This window comes from Hermetia illucens, chromosome 4, assembly GCF_905115235.1.
Source record: "Hermetia illucens chromosome 4, iHerIll2.2.curated.20191125, whole genome shotgun sequence".
Lineage (NCBI taxonomy): Eukaryota > Metazoa > Arthropoda > Insecta > Diptera > Stratiomyidae > Hermetia > Hermetia illucens.
Window position 1 is genome coordinate 67,899,834 of NC_051852.1, and position 27,674 is coordinate 67,927,507.

Consider the following 27,674-nt stretch of genomic DNA (forward strand, 5'->3'; position numbering starts at 1 on the left):
GCAATGAGAGCATTGGAGCCAATGCCAATATCTTTCGATTTTGGGTTCTGCATCTGTTTGGTAGAAAAGAGAGAGAGAGAGAGAAAATTGGAGCAAATCAAAAGAATGTGTGACGGGATATACTGACATCGTGTACACCGATGGCTCAAAAGCAGAACAAAGTTCTCGAATAAAAATAAGAAGGGAGCTTTTTGTTTGGGACAATAGGGTTAAGTCTGATGGCTGAAGTGTATGGGATCCTAATGGTGGCAACCTGGGTGATTCAGGAAAGTTTGAAGTGCAGGCGGATCACAATCTGTAGTAATAGTGAAGCTGCATTGAGGGCGTTAAGCAGTCCTTCCATCACCTCAAAAATCGTCCAGGGAGGTAGAAACCAATTAAACTCTCCGGTTCAATACGGTGGAACTACTTTTGGTACCCGGTCTTTGCAGTGTAGAGGGAAATTAAATCTCAGACGCTTAAGAAGAGTTCAATTTACCGATCCCCGGACCGGAACCAGAAATTGGTTAATACTACTATGAAAAACTGAGAACACGCTTCCCATAATGACAAGTGGGGTGGCCTTAAAGCTGCTAAACACACCAAACTTTTTCTATTATAACCAAACAGACATACTGTATACTGCAATAGCGATAATATAGGTTATACTTTCGCAACCTACCTAATATTAACAAAGTTATAGAAGGTCATAGTTGCGCATTCTACGTAAATTTACTACCCGCTAAGACGGATATGACATCATCAAAATAACATATGAAATTAACTTTTATCAACGGCGGGTTCTATGGGGATGTTTTAGTTTTCCTCTCTTAACTTTTTTTAGTGTTTTGTATAGCAGTATCAACTAGTAAAAATAGACATGTGTATGTATATGTTGTGCTAATAAAGTTTGCGGGTAGTTCGATAAGATGAAAATCAGTGCGGAATTTAATTTACGTGCAAATGTGTATGCTTGTGTGGCCCTTTTAGCGTGTTGACTCTTAAATATAGTCAAACATTTATGGGCATGTTTGAAGTAAAGATTGGAAAACCACTCGATTTCTAACACGAAAGGCTTAAAGAACGTGTTCAAATACGAATGAGAAAGCATTGATTCCTTTTATTGCAAAAAAACTGGTACACTCGATGCTAAGCAGATTGCAAGTTGTCAGAAGAAAAGAAGGGCTACCAACAAAATATTAAAATCTAATAAAATTATATCATACGAACCCATATATAATTAAAACTTCATTTTGAGATCAGATCTGCTCATTTGTTGTTGTTAAAATTCAATTAAGGATGGATGTTTCCATGAATAAAGTTCTGTAAATATGTAAATTTGTTTGCTTACGCTTTTGGTAGACTCATAAAGAAAGAAAACTTTAATGGCCGAGATTTACTTTGACCCACTGTAAGTATTCAATAAATTCCTTTGTTCTTACTCTTACCTACGTTTTCATTTCAACGTTAAACCAAATACATATGTATATATGTACATACATTCATGAAGAATTGAAGATTTCACGTTTTCACTTACTTATAGTTCAAGGCAATAAACACCCGCAAGATGCTTGCCTGAAATACAAGCTTTATACTCAAGATTCAGTGATATTAGCTCATCATTTCAGACTATGATAAACTATAATATTAACATAAACCAGCAAACTGTGTAGCTGGAATAGTTGACCGTCTTAACAAATGCTTTTCAAATTTTTAGACAAGTTCAATGAACTTCTAGCTCTCAAGCAAAGTCGGAGAAAAATTTAGATCTTTCACAGCATGCGATTTGATTCCAGTTTAATGCGAGTAGATAAAATTTGAAATTCAAATTAGGGTCGCGGGATTACTTAAATTAGTGTTGTTATTTGAATACATTATCCATTTCTTTTTTAATTGTCATAACTCAGTGGACGTATATATTTGTTTCCTTATATTTACAGATGAATTATATATGCGGAATACTCCATACGAAGTTCTACTTTTTGGAGAATTTTACGAACTTATAGCAACAACAAAACAGACGATCGATTCATACATACTCTTATACAAATGTAGTCAACATTTCCCCTGAAGCACTACAGGGACCCTTGCATGATTCAAAATTAAACCCCTAAAGGAAGTCTGTCGTGGCAATAAATGCGCACTGGTTTTATCGCAAAATAACATTTGGACAACACTATCAACCATGCGTCATCAAATAATCATAGGCACCTTACTAGTAATTGCTGCAGCGATTGCAGGAGAGGTAAGTATTTGTAAAGAATTCGGATTAAATAATGTACGTACGCGGAAATAAATCCCAAATGTGTACATCAACGCACCCGCCCGCACATCTATATAATTATGTTAAATAGCAATATTTCCAAAGAACTCATCAGCCGTCCCAATAAAGTTGGAGGTAAAATTGGCGTCACAGTTCGTATTGCAGCACTATAGATTAATATCTAACATACGATTACGTTACAATAATGTTGGCTTTTTGCATTTCAGTCTGCATTCTCATTCATATATCCATATTTTTAAGGCCTTATGTATTATAGATTACCATATTTATACAATAGGCCAAGTCGAAGAATCGAATAGCTTTTAAAAGGTTTTTTTCTTAAAGCAAAGTCTTTCTTGCCAGAACCAAATAAACATACTGCAAAGTTTATTCTGTCGAAAAGCAAGGAGACTTGTAGAAGTATGGTGGACATTCTGACAGGCCGTAATTTACTAGCTGGGCATATGTTCAGAATAGGAATTATTTTAGATGATACGTATCCTGTAATGAGGAAGAGGAATCTGCGGAACATTTTCTATGTGAGTGCCCCGCCTATGGACGCATCAGACATCAATTTTTTTGTGCTGACGTGCTACAACGGCAGCGGGTAGCATCACATCCACTTTTTGAGACTTTCACTTCTCGCACCTAATATTCGCATTGAGGATTCGTGCACCACTTAATTTATGAGCACTTAAACTAATCGAATGTCGATGCCAAATACGTTTCAAGACAAAGACAGGTTGAAGAATGGCAAACCAAAGAGCTGCTCAAGTGACTGGTAAAAAACTTTATTTTATTTTTTTCAACTTTTAGTTTCTAACAAAGAACGTGTTCACATCCCGCGGATCGAGGCAGAAGAGAGCGGTTCATTTTTCTCGAGACCCGTTTGTTGCCAACCAACGGAACTTTCACCACTGGCTTTTTGGCCTCTCGTAGCGAGTTCAAATAAGCCACGGAGAGCGTCATCTATCTGCTCGCATTAACTAACCCTGCCGCGCCATATCACTCCACCCGAGATGAAACCTAGGGGTTTCAACGACTGAACCCGGAACTGCGTTCCCCATCACGACGTTGCTTTGGGGCGTACACGGGCTTCAGCCTAGATAAGGAGACCGCCTTTTTGTGTCCTCCGATCTCGAGTTGGAATAAAAGCTCTCCCCGCTCGAGAACACGGTACGCGCCTTCATATGGAAGCTGCACCGATTTCGGACGGCATCCGTCCTGACCAGGACGTGCGCGCACTTGTCCAGTTTCATGGGCGCGCAGGCAGGTGCGGACGAGTGTCGGTTGGGAGGTGTGACTTCGATACGTCGAAGATTGTCCCTCAGCAGACGCAGCAATCCCGACTCTTTCAGACCCGATCTTTTGCCGAACACCGGATCACTTAGGAGCTTTAGGTTCTCCCCGTATACCAGCTCGGTGGGGCTGACAGCAAACTCCTCTCGGCGGGTTGTTCGCAGGCCGAGTAGGACGAGAGGTAAGACTTGAGTCCAGGACGAGTCGTCGCGTGTCACAATGGCGGCTTTCAGCGTCCGGTGTCAACGTTCTAGCATCCCATTGGATTGCAGGTGGTATACCGTAGTCCGCTGGAATTTGAAACTCAGGAGTTTGGCTAACTCCGAGAAAAGCGTGGACTCAAATTGCATTCCCTGGTCAGTGATGATCACTGCAGGGACGCCAAAGCAAGAGATCCACTCTCGACAGAAGGCTTCGACAGAGGATTGTGCCGTAATGTCCTTCAGAGGTATTGCCTCAGGCCACCGCGTAAACCTGTCGATGATTGTAAGGCAATACTTGAAACCGTGCGAGTCTCGCAAAGGCCCTACTATGTCGAGGCGTATGGTGTGGAACCTCTTGGTAGTGCGGGGGAATGAGCCCAAATCTTTCCTTACATGCCTGGTGACTTTACACTTTTGGCATGCAATGCACTCGCTGGCCGAGAAATTGATATCCTTATTCATGGAGGGCCAGAAGTATTTCTCGGCGAATAGCCGATTTGTTGTCCTGATGCCTGGATGCGCTAAGCCGTGAACCGCGTGGAACACTTCCTTGCGAAAAGTAGTCGGAATGTATGGCCGGGGTTCCTTTTCCGAGTCTTCGCAGCAGAGAGAGGTTTGAGCCGAAGATGGGCAACTCCCAAAATTCGTATTTGGGGTTGTATTTGAGGCTCTGAAGTACTGCGTAATCCTCCTGCGCCTAGGCGGTAGCCGAGAAGTTGAGTGCGGCGGGGATCTGCCTGTAATCGTTAGGAACTTTAGTATGTTCCCCACTTTCAGAAGTTTCAGCTTTGCATCTGGTATTAAGTGTTCTCCCAGATGTATCGACCTACTTTGCACAAGTGCCGGAGACTGTTCCAGGACGTGCATAGAGGTTTCGTCCTCCTCCTCACAGAACCTGCAGGCAGTGTCCGTAGATACCCCTAGCTTCCCCAGGTGATAGTTCAGCCGACAATGACCAGTGAGAATTCCCACTATGATTCGGAGGTTCTTTTTGGTGAACTTTAAGCAATCCTTTGTACGCATGGGTTCGTATCCCCCAATAAGCACCCTGGACTGCTCCATCCCTGGTAGGCCCGCCCAATATAGTTCCCTCAACCGTTTCTCTTCGTTTTTTAGATTCATAGCCGTGAAACCGTTTCCGATTCGGAAGAAGGGTTCTGGCCCGTGTAAAGGCATCCCTGCTCCCTTCTTGGCTAGTTCATCCGCCGCCTCATTGCCTTCCAACCCAGCATGACCTGGAACCCAAGGTATCCAGACCTTGTTGGACGAGCCGAGTGTATTCAGTCTCTCAAGGCATTCCCATACCAGTTTAGAGTTCACCTGGTTGGACCTAAGTGCCTTGATCGCTGCTTGGCTATCGGTAAGAATAGCTATGTTCTGCCCCCTGTAGTTCCTTTGCAGATTAAAGGAGGCACATGTGTCTATGGCGTAAATTTCCGCCTGGAATATGCTAGTGTACCTGCCCATTGGCTCAAAGTACATTTTCCTTGGACGAATCACACCGGCACCCGCTCCCTCTGCTGTGAGGGATCCGTCAGTGTACCAAGTAATTAGTTGCTGGTTTAAGCCGTATGTCGCAGCCACGCTCTCCCAGTTTGCCTTGTTACTCCAACGTGTTTTAAACTTCTTATCGAAGTGAAACCTCGTTGTCATGTTGTCCCTCGGTATCAGTAATTCGGGATACCGCCTAGAAAGGATATTAATCTTCCTTCGATTTAGGCAGCTCCCAGCCTCACTCATACTACCGGCCATCCTGAATATTGATCTCCTTGCCTGCATCTATATGTGCAGATGGAGAGGGGTTAATCCCAGAAGGACCTCCAGGGATGCCGTTGGGCATGTCCTCATTGCCCCACTGATACAGACGCAAGCCAGCCTTTGGAGCTTATGTAATTCCCTGGTTTGTGTGCTGAGTTGGGTTCTTTCTGCCCAGATTACCGCTCCATAGGTAATCATTGGCCTTACTATTGCAGTATATATCCAAAGTAGTATTTTCGGGCTGCAACCCCATTTTTTTCCTGCTATGGATCTGCAAGTCATCAGAGCCCTCGTGGCTTTTCGACAAGTGTTTCCGACATGTGTCTTCCAGAGTAATTTTTGGTCTAGCGTAATTCCCAAATATTTGACCTCTGTTTCTCGTTTCACCTCCATATCATGTAATGTTATGGCTTTCAGGTGATCCAGCTTACGCCTCCTAGTGAATGGTACTATGGTGGTTTTGGTTGGGTTGATCCGCAGTGCCACCTTCCTGCACCAGGCACTAGTAACCCTTAATCCAGTTTTCTAGCTTTTGCCCATCCAGAGTGCCAGGGTGTTTCCCACTCCTTTGCGGCTCAGGGCATCTTGTATGCGTGTGTGTGCGATGTGTTGTCGAATGCTCCTTCGATATCCAAAAACGCGCACAGTGCAATTTCTTTTGTTTCTATGGCGTCCCGTAGTACCTCTGCCAGCTGATACAGAGCAGTTTCAGTTGACCGTCCTGCCCGGTAAGCGTGTTGACAGTGATGTAGGGGATTACGCTTTAGAATGTTAGTTCTAATATAGTTGTCTATGACCCTCTCCACCGTTTTGAGTACGAGCGTTGTTAGGCAGATTGGTCTAAAAGATTTAGGGTGAAAAGGATCCTTTTTACCCGCTTTCGGAATAAAGACCACTTTTGCCCATCTCCATGCCCTTGGTATGTAACCCAGTGCTATGCTCCCCCTTACCACCCTCAGAAGAGACTCTAAGATAGTTCCTAGGCCTCTCTGGATAAGTGCTGGGAAAATGCCATCTACTCCGGGAGATTTCATTGGTTTAAAAGTTCCCACTGCCCATCTTAGCCTAGCTTCTGAGCATACCTCTTTTGCTAGTTTCCAGCTCTCGTTCCTTCCCCTTTCATTCGTTGTTGGGGTGTCAAGCAGATTGTTGTCACCTGCCACCGAGGGGTAGGACCCCGGGAAATGGGTTCTGAGAAGCAGTTGTACCATGTCCTCCGCATTTTCGGTAAATGTCCCATCTTCCTTTTTCAAGCAGACAGAGGATATTCCCCCGTCTTTGGCTACCGCCTTGTACAGCCTGGTTGCTTCTGTGATCTGTTCAATCCCTTCACAGAATTCCCTAAAGCTGTTCCGTTTCGCTTCCCTGATCGCGTTGCTATACGCAGTCAGTGCATTTTTGTACCTCCGCCAGTCCCCGGTTTGTTTTGCCCGGTTAAAGAGTTTTCGTACCTCCGTTCTCATTCTGGCTAAGTTTTTGTTCCACCATGGTACATCCCTTGATGACTTGAGTGTCTTGGCCAGACAGTTGGCCCCATATGCGTCAATGACGATTGTGTTGAGGTTTCTAATTCCAATTCACTCCTGATGTCACCGCCCCCTTGAAGGCGGGCAATGTTGTTGCTCAGGTGCGTTGTGTAGGATTCCCAATCCGTTATCTTGGGATTCCTTATTATTCTTTTTATTTCGGAGTTACCCTCAATGTCGAATCTGATTATCCTGTGATCAGACATAGAGGATTCATCCGACACCCTCCAATTCCTGACCATCCCGTTCATTAGGGTATTTCCTAGATTTATATCTAGTACCTCTTGTCTGGTGCTGGTCATAAATGTTGGAGTGTTCCCTATGTTGTATATTTCTAACTTATTACTAAGAATGAATTCGAGAAGGTACTCATCTCTACGATTAGTGTCGCTGCTTCCCCACACTTCGTGGTGGGCGTTGGCATCGCAGCCGAGAAGAAGTGGTATCGCCCTCTCCTCGCAATACTCCGTCAGCTTTGTGACTTGTTCCGGTGGAGCCCCGCTCTCGTCTCCTGGGAAATATCCCGATGCTACAACTGCCCCTCGAGTGCTCCTCCCGGTTTCCAATCAGACTTGGATAGCCACACGGTCCCCGGTTAAGAACTCTGAAAGACATATGTATTTTAAATTACGTTTGAGAATTATGCAAGCTCTTGATTTTTCACAAGAGGAGTCCCAAATTACATGCATGTCTCCTCCTTACAGACCGCGAATCTGCCCCCGGTACACCCAAGGCTCCTGAGCCAGCACTATTCCAATGTTCTCCTTGGAATTTGCCCTTGCAATCACTGCAGATGCAGCTCTCGCATGTTGGAGGTTTATCTGGGCTATCCTAGTGCTGGCCATTGGCTCCGTTATTGTTTGGAGCTCTTCTCCACTGTCGGAGTGTCACCCTCCTTCTCCGACATGGCGCTTTCCTGCGTGTCACTGGCCACCCCGAGCCCTAAGAGTCCTAGGTCTAGGTCGTCCAGCTTCTGCTCTTTACTGGGCAGCAGGTCTATTTCCCTGGTTGATCCAGTTCTTTCCGCCTCTATGGCTTCCGAGACTTCTTCAGGGACCTCGGTAAGTTTTCCACCCGATGCCTCCTCCGAGGTCTCTTTCCCTGGCTTTTCCTTGTGCACATGCACGGGTATGTTGCCAAATCGGTAGTTGAGATGACAACTCCAACGTTTAATTGCCTCCAGGGATCGGTCATCTACCCCGATCGTGGGGAGTTTACTCTTTCCCTCCACCTTGCTTCTGAAGACTCTCCATAGTCGAGTATGGAGCTCTTCATTCTGAGGAATTAGGAGTCTCATAAGGTCTTCTGTTTCTATTGCCGCGGCCTTTGGCAGAAAAACTGTCACCATGTGGGCTCTTGGTATATCATCCCCCGCACATGTTGACAGTTCTACCCCTTCCCAGCCTGGCAATCTAGGAATTATGGTTCTAACCTATTCTGCGGTGCCTTCCCTCGCGCAGTCCACCAGTATAAGGCCTGGTCGAAAGCGTATCCCGGTGAACACCAGTTTCGGCGTCCAACCCTTGATCATCTGCTTGACGACAAGTTCCTCGATGATTTCCTGTTCCTCCCGAGAGAGTATTTGCTCGGGAAACCTTTTTGGCAGTATGGCCAGTCGAATGCCCTTGGCCGCACTAACATAGCTAATGCCAGGCTTCCTGGGTCCTGCCTTCACTCCTGACCTGCCCGGATTTTCTCCTCCCGTGGGTTCAGGTCTGGATTTTTTGGGAGCATTCCCTTCATGCGGGCTGATCTCTGCTGCTCCCCGCTTTCTCGGCTCCGGTAGAGATGGCTTAGGTCTGTCCAGAGCCTTCTTAAGGGCCTCTTCTGGTTTCAGGCCTTCCTTCAGATAGCGCAGGTACCATTTAACACCGGCGTCACTGAGAACTGTCTCCTTCCTGACGTCTGTTATATTTATCTCAGACGTGCCTTTGCTGGTCCCTGCTCTTTGAGCAGTGGTGTTCGTTGGCTGTAGTCCACGCAGTATACCAATGCTCACCTTGGATCCACTGCTTGACGTCCCAACTTCTCCCTTCTTGGGTGTAGTCACCTGGCTCTCAGTAATTCGGAGACGTGCCTCCGCCTGATTAACCAGTTTTGGTGCGGTACGGGGCCCCGCTTTTTTGGTTTTTGTTTTCTTTTCTAGTTTTGTACGCATTTGATTACCACGAGTATAGGGGTTAAGAGGTCCGCCGTTCCATAGCCCCCCGTAGCACGGTAAGGTCTAACTTACTCACTGAGGCGACCAAGTATCAGTGAGGCTCCGTTCGAATACAGACATTTACCCCCGACTGCAAACTATCCAATGGGCACGGTTCGCATGACACCCTGGATTGGGGGAGCTGTTTTTCGACCCCCCAGTCTAGATCCGTAGCGTTTTGTTAATAGTAGGGTCATCTCGTACAGGGTGTGGCTATTACCACTCACTAACGGTCTTGGTAGACGAGAGGCTTGGCCCCTGAAAAAGCACACACCGTCCCAGAGGAGAGACAACTCATCCTTAGAGAGAGATAGGTTGGCCTCAGGGAGCTATGTTTCGCATCAGTCTATCCTGCAGTGCACTGCTTGAAGCATACGTGAGAGGCTTATGGTTCGCGAACACCGTGAATGGCCTGCCTTCTATGGAGAAGTATTTGATGCTCAGGTACGCGGCGAGCAGTCCGCGATCGTAGGTGCTGTAGTTCCGTTCAGCGGGGTTCAACTGCTTAGAGAAGAAGCTCAACGGCTGCCAGACCTGATTCACCTTTTGGTGGAGAGCAGCACTTACTGCGATGTTAGAGGCATCAACAAAAACGGCCAGGGGTGCATCTTGCAGAGGAAATGCCAAGAGTGTAGCGTCGGCCAGTTGTTGACGGGATTTGTCAAACGCGCGGATAGCCTCTTCAAACCACACAATCTCTCGTGCGTCTTTTGTTTTGGGGCCAGACAAGTACGCGTTCAAAACGGACTGGTGTTGGGCGCCCGTGGGCAGGAAGTTTAGCATGCCCAAGAACCTCTGCAACTCCTTCACTGTCTTCGGACGCGGTAAGCTTGTAATTGCTTGCACCTTGTCTAGGTCGGGCTGTACTCCGTCAGGGGAAATGGAGTGGCCGAAGAAACTCACCTGTTTTTGATGGAGTTAGCATTTCTCAAAGTTTAGAACTAACCCGGCCCCAAGGAAACTTTGAAAAATGCACTCGAGATGGGCTAAGTGCTCAGACTCAGTGGAGGAAGCAACCAAAACATCATCTAGGTATACGAAACAGAAATCGAGGTTTCGCGGGATTGAGGGAATGAACCTTTGAAAAGTTTGCGCCGCATTGCACAATCTGAAAGTCATCCGTGTGATCTCGAAGAGTCCAAAGGGTGTGCGCACTGCCGTTTTTGGTATGTCTTCTAGAGCTACAGGGATTTGATGATATGCCTTGGCTAAATCCAATGTCGAAAAGATGCGGCAATTTGCAAGATAATGAGCAAAGTTGTGGATAACGGAATTGGATATCGGTCTGAAACAGTCTGTGTATTTAGCCTTCTATAATCCCCACAGGGGCGCCATTCGCCGTTCGGTGTAGGGACCATATGTAATGGGGAAGACCAACAGCTGTTTGAACGTCTGCAGATACCCTGTTGAACAAGTTGCTCAAATTCTTTCCGCGCAATAGCCAGCTTCTGGAGTGGTAGAGGACGCACCTTCGAGAAGATCGGGAAACCAGTGGTGTTAATGTGGTGCTGCACATTGTGCTTCACTAGTTTTGAAAGACTACATTCGGTAGTAATCTGGCTGAACTTTTGGAGGAGTGTCCGAACACGAGAGTCGGTAATGTCCTCTAACAGTACGGAAAGGTTGTTATTTGGGTGAGATGCAACTTGGCCCGACAAATTAAGACTGGTCGTGGGATCTATCAGAGACTTGTTCTGCAAGTCCACTAACAACCCATAGTGACACAAGGAGTGTGGTGCTCGAAACGAGACTCCTTTAGAGCGTACTGTGAGGAACTGGAAGGCGAAAGGGAGACTTCAAGGCTGTGCAGAGTCCTCAAAAAGGATGAGTCGGCCAAGTTGGATTCTCTTAGAAAACCCGACGGTACTTTCACGAGCGCCAGACTGGACTCAGTACAGACCCTCCTGGAAGTACACCACCCGGGAGAACGGGTGAGAGAAGTGGTAGGGGGAGAGTTGACGGTTCTTGCAACCCCTTCAACACGCAAGTGTTGCAAGGGGAACTGGAACACTGCGAAAGCGGTTGTTACCCATGAAAAGATGAGAGCTGCCATCTATCCGGCAATGCTAAAGGAGGGTATCGAGCATTTAGAGCGACCTCTAAGAAATATTTTTCGAGGAGGTCTTGCTCTGGGCTACGTGCCTTCTTCTTGGCAACAGGTTAAGGTAGTTTTCATACCGAAACCTGGGAAAGATGACTATTCTAATCCAAAGAATTTCAGACAAATCAGCTTGACTTCATTCTTGCTGACAGGTTTGGAGAGACTGGTGGAGCGTCACATTCGTGGAAATGCACTTAGGTCACACCAACATACTTACCAACGTGGAAAGTCCTGTGAGTCTGCTCTTCATTCTTTGATCACAAAGATAGAGGATGCAACTTTGAATGGTGAGTACGCGATGGGGGTGTTCGTGGACATTGAAGGGGCTTTTAACTGTGCGCCTTTTCAAAAACTTTGTGATGCAGCCAGAGCGCATGGTGTTGATGATGCTTTAATTAAGTGGATCCATGCTATGCTAACGCAAAGATTGTTGGGCGCTGAGGTAGGGGTCGATCGCTACCTGACTACGGAAGCAACGAAGGGCTGCCCCCAAGGAGGTGTGCTTTCGCCGCTTCTGTGGAGTATGCTGATCGACTCACTGCTATGCAAACTGCAAAATTTGCCAATACACGCTCAAGCTTATGCTGATGACGTGGCTGTACTTGCTGTTGATCGGGATCTTGGAACGGTGTGTAGGAATATACAACGTGCCGTTGATTTGATAGGCAGCTGGTGCCTTAGACATGGTTTGTCAGTTAATCCAAATAAAACCACAATGGTTTTATTCACAAAAAGGAGAAAACTGGATGGACTTTGTCTCCCTGAGATGAGAGGTACTACCCTTCAACTCTCCGAAGAAGTGAAATATCTGGGGGTCACTCTAGATAAAAAACTTCTTTGGAACAAACATGTAGAGGTAAAGATGAAACGAGCTCTCACAGCTTATGGGCTGTGCAGACGGATCTTTGCCTCGACATGGGGACTCAGGCCTCATGTGGTAATATGGATATATGTTGCCATCATTAGGCCGATGTTCGTATATGCATCCGTAGTGTGGTGCGTTAAGGTGAGACAAAAAGGTTTTCACCGTAAACTAGCCGCACTGCAAAGAACTGTTTGTCTGGGTATCACTGGTGCCATGAGCACGACATCCGGCGCAGCTCTGAATGCACTACTCAATTTGCAGCCACTGGATATATTTATTCAAAGCACTGCAATGAGAGCAGCTCATAGGCTAATTCGGTTAGATCTATGGGAAAACAACGGATGTGGGGGGCACAGAGCATTGGAAGAGTTACTGGGAGGACTGAATTCAGTTCTTACAATGCCTTCCGATTCTCGTGTCCCCATACATCTGTTTGGTAGAAGATATGTAGTTACTCTGAAACGTAGAGAGGACTGGGAAGACCCAGAGGAATGCGTGGCGGGATATACGGAAGCCTTCTACACCGATGGCCCAAAAACAGAAGAGGGTTCTGGAGCCGGAGTCTACCTCTCGAATAAAAACGAGAAGTGGGCTTTTCCTTTGGGACAATATGCAACGGTTTTTCAAGCCGAAGTTTATGCGATCCTAAGGGTGGCAAACTGAGTGATTGACGAGCGGTTTAAGGGCAGGCGCATCGCAATCTGCAGTGACAGTCAAGCTGCTCTGAGGCCATGGAGCAGTAATTTGATCACCTCGAAAATCGTTCAGGAATGCAGAAACCGTTTGAACTCTATGTCTAGATTCAATACGGTGGAACTACTCTGGGTACCTGGTCACTGTGGCATAGAGGGAAATGAAATCTCGGATGCTTTAGCGAAAGAGGGTCAATCTTTTAACTTTAATATTAATTTCTTTGCAAACCACACTCTTAAGTACACCGGAACATAGACTGGGTTTTTACAATCAATACTCGATAGATTTAACCATTAGACTTTATTAAATAATTTGTGTGACTGTGACTGTTTGCTCGTTAGAGGCAGAAGAGAGTCTCTCGCTTCATGTGTTTCTTTTCTGCCCCTAACTCATGGCACACTTTTCTCGCCGGTCCTCCACTCCCGTGGCGAGCTCCGCAAAGTGGATGGATCCGCGCCATCTATTCGTTCGCATTCGCAACATTCGAAATAAATTTCGAATGCTGCGAATCCTGCCGCGCCATATAACTCCGCCCCCAGATGAAACCTAGGGGCGGACACGGGTTTCAGCCTGGACAGAGAGACCGCCTTCCTGTGTCCACCGATCTCGAGCTGGAAGAAATGTTCTCCCCGCTCGAGAACGCGGTACGGGCCCTCATATGGAGGTTGCAGCGGCTTCCGGACGGCATCCGTCCTGATCAGCACGTGCGTGCATGTGTCCAATTCCTTGGGCGAACAAACAGGTATGGACGAGTGTCGAGTGGGTGGTGGCGCTTTGATGCGTCGGAGATTGTCCCTCAGCAGACGCACAAACCCCGACTCCGTGAGACCCGATCTCTTGTCGAAGACCGGATCGCTTGGGAGTCTTGGGTTCTCCCCGTATACCAGCTCTGCGGGGTTGGCAGCAAATTCCTCTTGTCGGGTTGTACGTAGGCCGAGTAGGACGAGAGGCAAGACTTGGAACCAGGACGGATCGTCACGTGCCATAATGGCGGCTTTCAGCGTCCGGTGCCAACGTTCTAGCATCCCATTGGATTGCGGGTGGTATGCAGTAGGCCGCTGGCGTTTAAAACCAAGGAGTTTGCCTAACTCGGAGAAAAGAGTGGACTCAAATTGCATTCCCTGGTCAGTGATGACCACTGCACGGACGCCAAAGTGAGGTATCCACTCTCGACAGAGGGCTTCGGCACATGATTGCGCCGTAATGTCTTTCAGAGGTATTGCCTCAGGCCACCGCGTAAACCTGTCGATGATTGTGAGACAATACCTATAACCGTGCGAGTCTCGCAAAGGCCCTACTATGTCGAGGTGTATCGTGTGGAAACGCTTGGTAGTGCGGGGGAATGAGCCCACTTCTTTCCTTACATGTCTGGAGACTTTACACTTTTGACATGCGATGCACTGTCTGGCCCAGGAATTGGTATCCTTGTTCATGGAGGGCCAGAAGTATTTTCCGGTGACTAACCGGTTTGTTGTCCTGATGCCGGGATGCGCCAAGTCGTGAACTGCGTGGAACACTTCCTTGCGAAATGTGGCCGGAATGTATGGCCGAGGTCCCTTTTCCGAGTCTTCGCAGCAGAGAGAGAGGTTTGAGCCGAAAATGGGCAACTCCCGAAATTTGTATTTGGGGTTGGATTTGAGGCTCTGAAATGCTGCGTCATCCTCCTGCGCCTTGGCAATAGCCGAGAAATCGAGTGAGGCGGGGATGTTAACCTCGGAGACACGAGACAAAGCGTCAGCAACAATGTTGTCCTTTCCGGACACGTGCTGGATGTCTGACGTAAACTGGCTTATAAAGCTCAGATGACGAAGCTGACGAGGGGACGCTTTGTCGGGCTTCTGTTTCAAAGCATACGTGAGAGCCTTATGGTCCGTGAACACTGTGAACGGCCTGCCTTCTAGGGAGAAACGGAAGAATTTGATTCTCAAATACGCGGCGAGCAGTTCGCGATCGTAGGTACTGTAGTTCCGTTGAGCGGAATTCAACTGCTTCGAGAAGAAGCTCAACGGCTGCCAAACTTGATCCACCTTTTGGTGAAGGGCAGCACCTACTGCGATGTCAGAGGCATCAACAAAAACGGCTAGGGGTGCATCTTGCAGAGGGAATGCCAAGAGTGTAGCGTCGGCCAATTGTTGACGGGATTTGTCAAACGCGCAGATAGCCTCTTCAGACCACACGATCTCTCGTGTGACCTTAGTTTTGGGGCCAGACGAGTATGCGTTCAAAATGGACTGGTGATGGGCGGCCTTGGGCAGGAAACGACGGTAGAAGTTCAGCATGCCCAAGAACCTCCTCAACTTGGACGCGGGAAGCTTGTTATCGCTTGCACCTTGTCTGGGTCGGGCTGTATTCCTTCAGGGGAAATGAAATGGCCGAGGAATCTCACTTGTTTTTGGAGAAATTTGCATTTCTCAACGTTTAGGACTAAACCGGCCTCAAGGAGACGTTGAAAAATGCACTCGAGATGGGCTAAGTGCTCAGACTCAGTGGAAGAAGCGACCAAAACATCATCCAAATATACGAAACAGAACTCGAGGTTTCGCAGGACTGAGTGAATGAACCTTTGAAAGGTTTGCGCCGCATTGCACAATCCGAAAGTCATCCGGGTGAACTCGAAGAGTCCAAAGGGTGTGCATATTGCCGTCTTTGGAATGTCTTCAGGAGCTACTGGGATTCGGTGATAAGCCTTGGTTAAGTCCAAGGTCGAAAGATGCGGCAATTCGCGAGGTGATGCGCAAAGTCGTGGATGAGTGGAATTGGATATCGGTCAGGAACAGTCTGTGCATTTAGCCTTCTGTAATTCCCACATGGGCGCCATTCGCCGTTTGGCTTAGGGACCATATGCAGTGGGGAAGACCAACAGCTATTTGAGGGCCTGCAGATACCCTGTTGAACGAGTTGCTCAAACTCTTTCCGTGCAATAGCCAGTTTCTGGGATGGTAGAGGACGCACCTTCGAGAAGATCGGGGAACCAGTAGTGATAATGTGGTGCTGCACATTGTGCTTCACTGGTTTGGAGAGACTACACTTGGTAGTAATCTGGCTGAACTTTTGGAGAAGTGCCCGAACGCGAGAGTCGGTAATGTCTTCTAAAAGAACGGAAAGATTATTGCCTGGGTGAGATACCATTTGTCCCGACGAATTAAGGTTGGTCGTGGAATCTATAAGAGACTTGTTTTGCAAGTCCACCAACAATCCATAGTGACACAGGAAGTCTGCACCTAGTATGGGGAAGCTGACATCCACCAGGATGAAACGCCACGAAAACGTCCTACGCAAGCCAAGACTCACATCCACTTGCCTATACCCGTACGTGTTTATGCGGGAGGAATTTGCTGCCGCAAGTTTGAGCGGTTGTGGGAAAAGTTGATGTTGCCGAGGTACGGGAAGAACCGAAACCTCCGCACCAGTATCGATGAGGTAGCTGCGCCTGCTGGGGCGGTCGAAAATAGTTAGGCGACGTGGCGCTGCGTTCTGGGTGGCCGTTGCCAAGACCCCCCGCGGACCTAGTTTTTTGCGGTAGGAGCGAATCTACACGGTAGCGTACATCTTGTCGCTTTATCCCCGAATCTGCGGTGGTACCCGCAAATCCCTCGGTCCGCGGACTGTCCTGACGACCTGCTACCTGATCGCCCTTTTCGGGTGGCAGACCGCGAGCGTGCTCGCGATCTGGCGCCCGAACGCTGAGCGTCCAACGTCGCCCGCATCTCGGCCACACTGGCTGTTAAAGCGCCTATCTCGCGCCTCAAGTCACCCACCTCATCCGACGGTGGTTGAACGGCCGCCAAGATTGGGCGTACGTCGGGGTCACCAATTTAACTTTAATATTAATTTCTTTGCAAACCACACTTTCAGGTACACCGGAACATAGACTGGGTTTTTACAATCAATACTCGATAGATTTAACCATTAGACTTTATTAAATAATTTGTGTGACTGTGACTGTTTGCTCGTTAGAGGCAGAAGAGAGTCTCTCGCTTCATGTGTTTCTTTTCTGCCCCTAACTCATGGCACACTTTTCTCGCCGGTCCTCCACTCCCGTGGCGAGCTCCGCAAAGTGGATAGATCCGCGCCATCTATTCGTTCGCATTCGCAACATTCGAAATTTATTTCGATAATCCTGCCGCGCCACAATCTCCCCTATCACATCCACTAACGGAAATCCTGCGATACGTTAACGAATGCGGAATATTCCGTTAGACGGGGGTGGCGAGTACAATGGGCCAACACGGCCTGAGTGCTCAGAAGCTGTAGCTTCTCCCCCACCATACACACACACACAGACACAAGGAGTCTGCGCCTAGTATAGGGAAGCTGACATCTGCAAGGATGAATCGCCACGAAAACGTCTTATGCAAGCCAAGACTCACGTCCACTTGCCTATACCCGTAGGTGTTGATTCGGGAGGAATTCGCTGCCGCAAGTTTCAATGGCTGAGGAAATAGCCGATGGTGCCGGGGTACAGGAAGAACCGAAACCTGCGTTCTGGGTGGCCAACGCCAGGACCCCCGTGGACCCAGTTTTTTGTGGTAGGCGCGAATTTAAACGGGAGAGTACATCTGATAGCTTTATTGTCGAACGACATATCCAAAGCTGATTTTCCGACGCGAGTTTTTGTCGAAGCCGCGGCGACATCGAATTCTCTAAGGCCCTACTTTGACCGCGCCAGGCCGCACCCACAAATGCCCGCTCGAGCGAAACAGAGACACCAATGACGCACCCCGAAGCAGACGCTTGCTGCGCAGACCAAAACGAATAAAAAATAACTCGCCAAAAGAGCGGAAACTCGTGCTTGGGGTTCCTAAGCGTGCGGATGATCCAAGTCGGCGGCTCCGGCTCCCTACGATGACGTCGGCGAAGACAGCTTCCACTGAGTGGCTGCAGGTCGGGAACGACGGAACTCTCGAGTGCACTTCTAAAAAATGTAAACGCGCCCACCAAAATCCTTCGTCCTCATTCGGTTGCGGGAAACTCGGTCGCACTGGACTTTTGGACGAGCAATTGACGGCAGCTCAACGGACTGAAAAATGTTTTCAGTTCTTCCGATCGGCCCTGATACGGGACGTCCTCGGCAGAATTCAACTACGTGATTGGCTATGTCAGCTGCGTCTGGTTCTTTCTAGGACACTATTTACCCACCATACGCAACGAGCGGCATACACTAAACAGGCCGGACTGGCCTTGCTGCGACGATGTCGTCTGACGCTCAAGTCTTGGCCATTTATTTGGGCGCACTGGCGGAGGTGTCGTTGTACGTCCGCCCAACGACTGATGGGTGTTACTATTGGCGCATACCCGCAGCGAAATGGATATACGCGAGCACTCTTCGCGGCCAGTGAATTTTCCTTCCGTGTTGGAGAAGATTGCCATCGCCGTGCTCGACCGTCTCAAAATCAATTTCCACTGTTTTAGAACCGGACGCGTTCTTCGGGGTCACCACTTTTTAGTCTGTCACTTCTCGCCCCGAATAGCTGCTTAAATTACTGGTAAAAAACTTTATTTTATTTTTTTCAACTTTTAGTTTCTAGTTCACATCCCGCGGGTCGAGGCAGAAGAGAGCGGTTGATTTTTCTCGAGGCCCGTTTGTTACCAACCAACGGAACTTTCACCACTGGCTTTCCACTCTCGTGGCGAGTTCGAATAAGTTAACCCTGCTGCGCAACACGCTAACGGAAATCCTGCGATACATAAACGAATCTGGGATAGTTAGACGTTAGACGAGGGAATCGAGTACAATGGACAACTAAGGCCTAATTGCTCAGAGACTTTGCCTCTCCCTCACTTCAAACATACACACGCACAAGCCTTATTGTACTCAGTTTACTGTCTGTCTGTTGGGCTACTCGTCTGTCTGCCTGTATATTTTTCAGAAGCATTTTCTAGAAATGGAGAGATATATTGATGGGAAATTTTGTGGACAGGTTGGAGCTGTGAAACCGCTTCGTTACGCAGAATTACATATTTAACATTGCGTTTAAGGGGGAGTCCCTATACAAAAGAGTAGCGTACGATTTTACTGAATATAGCCGTGTCGGGTATTAAATGAAAGGTCGCCAATACTTTTCCAGCAGGAATGAGTTTTTAAAATAATTGCAATGAGAGAAAATGGGAGGTTAGAAAGAGGTCACTTAAGGGGTAACACCGCCGTAGAATTAAAAAAAATGTTTTCTTTTGGTTTAAAAATCCTTTGAAATTTCGAAAAAAAGCAAATTCTCGATAGAATTTTGAGTTGCCCCTATAGCGTGTTTTTAAGGTTTTGTTTGTAAAACAAAACCTTATTAAAATCGGCTCAATTCTGTCTGTCTGGTTGTATGTCTGTCTGTCTGTCACAAGCGCTTTTCTCAGAAACGACTATACCAATTGGCACGAAATTTGGTGAGAAGGTGGGAACTGTGGACCCCGAGACATGCAGTGACTGATATTCTCCTACGTACATGCAAAAGGGGGTGTAAAATTTTTTTTCACCGAATATAGTCATGTTGGGTATCAAATGAAAGGTCTCGGTTAGTACTTTTCGAAGGCAGTCTTAGTTTTCAGATTTATGGGGGGGAATGGGAGGGGTCGAAAGCGATGATTGCTTTAACGGTCCTATTTTCAGAAACTACCCAGCCGAAAAATCTGAAAAAAATCGTAAAGCTGCCTCTATATGGTGCCCAGGTCACACAAACAGCATGCCTGCTGCTAGGTCTGCAGTCACTCCGGATATCGCGATTAATGTGAATTTCATCGTAGGAATCCATCGAAGAGCGAAGCTCCTTAATTTCGCTGCCAGGCAACAGCCTGACATTGTCTTGATTTCAGAAACCCACCTCAGTCCGAGGCATTCAACATTCAAGGATTTTGAATTCGTGAGGAACGATAGACGAAATTGTGATCGGGAGGTGGTACCGGAATACTTGTGGGTCGCCATTATCGTTTCAGGCATATTAATAGGCCTGAATTTGAAACCTTTGAGTGTATCGAAGTCTCATGTATTCTGTTTTCACTGCCTAGAGGAGGGAATTTATACATTCTGTCAGTCTATGCAGTGGGAAACAACCGAGCCAAGTTCAAGGAGGAATTCCATTCTCTGTTTACGATACTCGAACTGAATAGGCTGCATAATTATTATATTATAGCTGGCGACTTGAATGCTAAGCATACCTCGTGGCTAAACGCCACAAACAATCCCAGAGGGGTATTCCTCAAATCTTGGATAGAGCAATACCAGATAGAGTATAAATGCGAATTATATGGGTCAGAGAGTCCAACCTGGCCCAGGGAAAATTCCTATCTGGATTTGTGCATTGCTGACGCGCGCTTGAACTTTAATTTTAGGAATCCTCAACGGAAACTGCAGACTCTTCCTTACCATAGCGACCATAACGCTATTCTTATTGAAGTTCTGTTTGGTGGACGAAGAGTTCGCCTTCTGCCGATGGACAGTGGCGTCCACAGGCTGAACTTGAAACAAAGAGTTTGGAACAAATCCCAAGAGAGGTTTACTCGGGGATATCGAGAGGAATGCCCACCTCTTGATGGGGAAAACGATAGTACAATTGCGCCAGGTGACAGGAACTTGAGCACCGAGGAAATACTTCAGTATCTTCTCAAGCTGGAGAACTTGACGCTGGATACAATTGAACAAGTCGTCCCTAAGATTAAACCTCGCAATAATGTGGAAGGATATGAAACTGCAACCATAAAATGGTTAAAAAAAGTGAAAAGCCTTCTGCTCACTCGCGTCAACAAAATCTATCGGAGATATGGGGAATATCATCATCCCATATTGGTTGAGTCCAAATTACTTCTAAAGGTCGCGCGGGATCTTATCCGTCAATATTACTGAATTCCCAATGGCGGGAGAAGTTAAAGGGTATTTCACCAAGCGATTCAGATTCCATGTTAACTAAGATAAATACGTTACTCCGGAAGAAGTCACGAATAACTGTGCCGAGAATTAAAGTTGGTGGCAGCGAGATACAACCCCTTATTGACTCAGGTATAGATACCAATAGTGTAACTGCTGATACACAAGGCAATTACATCATGATGGATGATGCTCTGAAACTCGAACTTATAGGGGAGCACTTTGAATCGGTGCATGGCCCAGAACGGACTTAGAGCCAACGCGACTTCCGGAAATTGTAGAACGAGATGTCCACAATTTCAAATATAGCCTGAACGGCACCACAGTTCTCCAATTTAGCTCTGCATTGCAGGCTGATCTCATACCGAGTGATAATCTGCTTGATTACTTTGTCTCATGTGTAGAATTAACTTCCATATTCAGAAGAGTAAACAATAAGAGATCATCCGGTATGGATGGCATTCCCAACGTGGTCCTCAGGCATTTACCAGATATTGCCATGCGTAATTATTGCATTTTGTTCAATAATTTATTGAACAATTCCTTCTCTCCAGGACAATGGAAGAAAGCCCGAGTGTTCCCGGTTTTAAAGAGGGAAGCATTCATCCAGCCTTAAGAGCTACCGCCCAATCAGTTTGCTGCTTAACATCAGCAAGGTGTTTGAGGTTTGGGTATAGAAAGCCTTGAACGGGCATGTCAAGAAGAAGGAATTATTGTCGAATGCGCAATTCGGATTTCGACCTGGACATTCTACAATACATGCAATAACGAAGGTAACGTCTGATATTTGCTGGCGGATTAACCATCCGCTTGCCTTATAGACATGGAGAAAGCCTTTGATACCGTCTGGTTGGATGGACTGATTTTCAGGCTCCTGAAGAATGAGTTTCCCACCCACCTCGTAGCGATGATGTGTAGTATGCTGTATGGCAAGTGCTTTGTCATTACAGTCGGAAATCTCACTACTAGCAGAGAATTTCATGTTCTGAATGGATTACAGCAAGGAACAGTGACTGCGCCTACACTTTTTGCGGTATTTGTCGGCGAATTACTCAACTCTTTCGATTTTAATAAATCTCCTAAAAGGTCGTTGGTTGCCTTTGCTGACGGTTTGATAGCCTACACGGCACACAAGAAGGTAACTGAGGTGCAAGTTGAACTTCAGAAGATGTTCAATGATATTAAGTTCTTTACGAATAGTTGGCGGATGGAAATCAATGTGCAAAAGTGTGAAACGATTCTGTTGCGAAATTCTTTGGCGTATGCCAGTAGGAACTTCAAAAGAAATTGGAGAGATTTGCACATTATCGCGAACGAGGATAGTTCTGAGCGCAAGGCATTCATGTCTCTTCGAAGACTCTTTTATACTCCACAACTTCGCCGGAAGGTTAAGATTATTTGCTATCTTACTTTGGTTAGACCGCTACTGACCTACGGGTGTGCTATCTGGTTTAATTTGAGTACTAGCCAAATGGAGAAAATAAAGATCTTTCAAAGGAAATATCTACGTGCTTGCACGGGGCTTAATAGGACTGCTTCATCAAACTATGAGCACTATCTAACTAATGAAGTGATGTATACAGCTGCTGCTGTGCCGAAAATCGACACAGTTATCGTCAGATTGATTCGGAATCATATAGTGCGACCTGCTTCGCATGGCGAGAGCCCTTGGGTTTCGCAGCCGTTCTACCCAAATGATGGGTATTTTGAGAAAACTCTCACGACAGGCTTTATTCCTCCCGAAGCGTTCGTGTATCTTGATAGGAACGGTCTAATTCTTAATTTTGCCGGTGATCCGGTTATGTATCATATACATAGACGGGCCACGGACAAAAGGATAGAATACCCCAGGAACTTGACAGAGGGGGGGGGGGAGAGGGGGGGGGGCTCTGGGATTCGACTGGAAGTATTCCAGAGCGAGAGCAATTGATATTAAGCGTGATGAAAAAGAAAAATCCTGGTACTGGTGGCTGCGGGATGCCGGTTAGCGGTGGCCGTGCTCAGTTCTGCCATTTGTTTCTTGGTGGGACTATGTAAATAATATAAATATTACACGAGTATTACTTTCACCTCCGGTCGTTATGAATTATATATTTTATTATATTGTATTCTTGTATTGTATTCTTATGTTCATTTCGCTCATCAAAAAGAAAAAAAATTGTGAAATATAAAAAAATCTTTAAATACATATATCATTCCTGACAGCAACATCTTGATAAGCACTTCAGACTAAAAGTTACTGAGGAAGGGGTCCTCGAAATATCGATATATGAGCATTCGAGATTTGAAAAGCAAATTTAGTCCCAACTATAAAATAAGCCGAAAAAACGAAGTAAATAACAAAAGAAATAGTCACACTTCAGTTGAAAACAGAGTTATTATTAAAAATTTTGAATTTGAAATCCAATGTTGCTATTTGATTAATTATCATAGAAAATTACTTATATTATTATTATAGAAAAACTCAAATTGGAATCTAAAAATATAATTTTTTTTAGAAGTGACATTCCAATTCCATTAAATTGCTAATATTCCGAAAACCAACAACTTTTAGTCATTTAATGCTTTTCTGGATCTTTGTGAATTATTCTACCACCCCTTTAACCTTCATACGACCCTCTTTTCAACTAGCGTTGAAGGTCCTATGGTCATTTTTGACCACATGAAGAAAATGTAAAGAAATCATGAAAAAAATTCAAGAAACGATAATAATTTTTATTAGTATTCAAAACATTATATTGTTTTAACAGTCTTTGCACTTTACAATAAAGTGTCGCTTGCACACATACCTTTTACAATTGTTACAAGTAAATGAGGTTTTTATGTCTTTAGGGCAAAATTTGCATCGTCCTCTTTTGGCAGATTCCTCTTTTGTTGTTGTAGTGTTATTGGTGTCATCAGTTAAATTTCTGCTTTTCAATACAATGTCTGCAGACGCTAAGGCTCTAGGAAGAGACTTCCTCATCTGCATATATGGATTCACCAGTGCGCGACCGAGCTGCTCCAAAAAAAGTCGCCGCCTGTAGAGTTTACTTTTGTTCCAATCCGGTTCTACCTGAGTAAACAATATAAATGCATTATAACACGATATATCAATAATGTTGCAAAAAACTGCTACTGGCCATCTTTTAGTTTTTCTTTTCGTTGAGTAGCAAGCGACAAGTTTATCCAAAGTATCTACCGCACCTTTCGACGCATTATAATCTTCGATGATAAGCGGTTTTTTATTCTCCTTATTATTTATAGAATTAGTAGTATGTAGTGTGCTCTGTAAAATAACGCTTCGATTTTTCTTTGGTACATACGTAACCAACGTCGTATCTTTGGTAAATGCGAATTTCGAACTTTGTGCAGGCCACTTCTTTGATTCCAAAAGAACTCTCGGAATCGAAGGTTTATTTTTTCGAATTGTTCCAACTGATGTCATCCCTCGTTTCAAGAGCTTTTGTGCAAGTTCATAGGATGTAAAAAAATTATCTACCGTAATGTTGTAACCTTTCAATCCAGCAGTCAGGTCTTGAACGACTCGCATTCCTTGATTTCTTTCTGATGTATTGTTTATTCTTCCGGTGTAAGGTTGTATATTCCAGACGTAGCTTGTACCGCTGTCGCAAGCTACCCAATTCTTCATTCCATATTTAGCAGGTTTCATTGGCATATATTGCCTGAAAGGACATCTGCCCCTAAAGGGAACCAGCTGCTCGTCAATGGTAATATTCTTTTGCGGATTGTAGAGTTTTGGTAAAATATCTACCCACGAGTCCCACAGCTCGCGGATGGGTGCAAACTTGTCTGTTTCCCGGCGGCTACTCCTCGTGGACCGATCATCAAAACGAATGAATCGTGAGATCTTCTTGAACGTTTTGTTCGACATGACGGCTCGAAAAATTGGACGTCCTATTTCAGCATCCCACAAACTTTCAGTTGCTTCATTGTTAGATCGGTACACTCCTGCAAGAATCAAAAGTCCGATGTAAGCTCGCAAAGTTGGCGTATCGATATCTTCAAAAGTGGCTCCTAAGACTCTACGTCCTTCCCGATTCGAATTTCGCAAAATTATCGTTTCCAACTGCGGTGGTAGAAATAGATCGAATGATGACTGAATATCAGAGATCCTTGAAGCGGCGTAGCGTGTTATTCCGGGTTGTAGTGATGGGTTTGTACTTCTTCGTGAATGTCGGAAAGGATGTTCGTACCATTGTATAGTTTTGTCTCTAGATAAATATTCGGGTAGGTCTTCCAGAATAATTTCTTCAAGGTCGTCGTCCGAAACTTCAATTTCTTCATCGCCCGATTCATAATCTTCAATTTCGGATACTTCCTCGTCCTCGTCACTAAAACTCTCCGCTACTTCGATAAAGTCCATGCTTTTATGCAACTAAACGATTTACCAAATGATACACTTGTTCAATGACCTCGCGCTTTTATAGCCCTTCGAGGATGATGCAATACATTGCACGCTATGTGCAATAAGATGATGAAATACATTGCAACACATATAGGATGCTATGCAATACAAGAAAACAATTTTCCTATTGGAATTTATCCCCAGAATTCGCAAAATTCATTCGATTGGTCGTTTTTGACCCAAGGAACTTAAACGTAACATTTTTTACTGTGCAAGAACGGAGCATTTTTTAAAAATACTCTGGTGTCTAACATGTTTAGGAAGAAAATAAATTATCAGTTACCATATTTAAAGTTCATTGAATAACAAACAGCTAATACAGAGTCAACGAAAAATCAATTTTGGTCAGAAATGACCAGAAGAACGTATGAAGGTTAAGTATTATTGTTGACTTTTTGGATGCGCAGTATATGTATGGTTAAAAACCCACGAACCTTCATCCTATCCAATTGGGCCCCAGGATGACCAACCTTAGGATGGATTGAAAGCAACATCCAAAAAATATTAGGCGGGTAAGGGTAGTTCCTGCAAAAAACAACATGCACAATAGAGCTGCCGAAAAATTCATTTTCGAAGATTCATCTTTTTCGAAGATTCTCTGCGGAGTATATGTAATGATAAGAGTGGATATTGGAGATCAGGTCGATCATCCTGAAGCATGATTGGTTCGCTTGTATACCAATCCATCGCACACCTGCAGATCAGGGAGTTTGTTGGAATTCTCCCTAATACGATCTATTAATTGCAAATAGTGCGCAGACCGAAAATGTGGTGAATCAAAATCCACGTCTGCGTTGTTCCCACTTCTCTCCAAAGCATCCACCTCCGCTGGTGAATACATTCGAGATAGAGAATCCGGAACCAGATGTTGTGATCCCTTTCTGTGTTTAATGATGAACGAGAATCCTTGAAGCTTCAATGCCCATCTGGCCAGTCTGCCGTGAAGGTCGGACTGGTTCATCAGACATTTGAGCGAAGCGTGGTCAGTTACCACTTCGAATGTGGTGCCTTCAACATACCCTCGGAATTTGCGCACTGCCTCCACCGCTGCCAGACATTCCTGCTCAGTGACAGTGTAGTTTCGCTGAGGCTGTGTAAGCTTCTTCGACATATAAGCTATAGGAACTTCATGTCCCTCCTCTGTCTTCTGCATCAGCACCGCCCTATACCATGTTGACTTGCGTCACAATGTATGGCGAAAGGCTTGGAGAAGTCGGGGCTATGCAGAACTGGAGCCGAGGAGAGACTCGTTTTCAGAGCGTCGAAGGCCGAGATAGCTTCCTCAGACCAACAAAACTGACGCTTCTACTGAAGTATGTTTGTCAACGGTGCAGTCAGCGAAGCGTAATTTGGCACAAATCGCTGATACCACCCACACATCCCAAGAAACCGCCGCAGTTGCTTGACGGTCTTCGGCCGCGGAAAATCTTTGATGGCATGTACCTTGTCGGGATCGGTACAAATCGTCCCGTTACCGATGATATGCCCCAAGTATCGAACTTCCTTCATGACAAACTTGCTCTTCCGAATGTTCAACATCAAGCCAGCGCGTCTCATACAGAGAGCCACTTCGCTTAAGAGCAGCAGGTGCTGGTCGAAGGTCTCTGTAATAAGCAGCAAGTCATCTAAATATACAAAGACTTGATGACGTAAGTGGGCAGGGATGACCTTATCCATCAGTCGCTGCATGGTTTGAGGTGCATTACAGAGCCCAAACGGCATGGTCACAAACTGATAGAGTTGCCGACCTGGGACGGTGAAGGCAGTCTTATCCTTGGACGCCTCATCCAGAGGAATTTGCCAGAACGCATCCTTCAGATCTAGACTTGTAATGAATCTAGCCTTCGGGAGGCGACTGAAGATCCCCTCGATGAGAGGTAAAGGATAAGCGTCCTTCACTGTTACACTATTCACTTTACGTGCATCAAGGCAAAGTCGCACTTTACCAGGTTTCACCACAAGGGTAACTGGCGAAGACCAGGCGCTTTGCGATTCTTCGATGGCTCCCTAAGCCAGCATCCTATCAATCTCTTCGTAGAGGAGCTTTTCGATGGCGGGAGAGACTGAGAAGTGTCTCTGTTTAATCGGTTTGTTACCGCCAACATCGATGACGTGTGTCGTGAGACTTGTACGTCCTAAGCCCTCCGACTCGAAAGATGGAAAACTGCCAATGACTCCTCGAGTCTTGCTCGCTGGTGTGTCGTCAACTGGTGTTGATTGACGTTCTCAACATTTTCGATTGAACAAACGGAAAGTACAAATAAGTCCTGGGCGAGGACGAACTAGCGCTCAAAATCAGCTCCAAGGTAAAGATTTTGCGTTAACGACGGGATAAGGAGGAACGACATCGATTCCATCCGATCACGAAACGTGATGTCAGCCGACACTCTGCCTACTGTTGAGTGGCGAGTCCCGTCAACTGTCCTGAGATCGATGCGTAATCTCTCCCACTTGTACCGACCGTCGTTAATAATTTTCCGGGCGAAATCCGGAGCTAAGCAATTTACAGTGGTTCCGGTATCAATCAGTC

General features: G+C 45.9%; 1 protein-coding gene across 2 annotated transcripts in view; it reads left to right on the forward strand.

Annotated features, from left to right (window-relative positions):
• LOC119655143 (mucin-5AC-like) overlaps positions 1-27,674 on the forward strand; it is a 200,532-nt gene that overhangs the window by 97,473 nt on the left and 75,385 nt on the right. For both annotated transcript variants that reach the window (XM_038060880.1, XM_038060882.1), the window contains exon 2: positions 1,920-2,224. In XM_038060880.1, coding sequence (XP_037916808.1) covers positions 2,165-2,224 — 60 coding nt within the window. In that variant the 5' untranslated portion in view covers positions 1,920-2,164. The remainder of the gene's footprint in view (positions 1-1,919; positions 2,225-27,674) is intronic.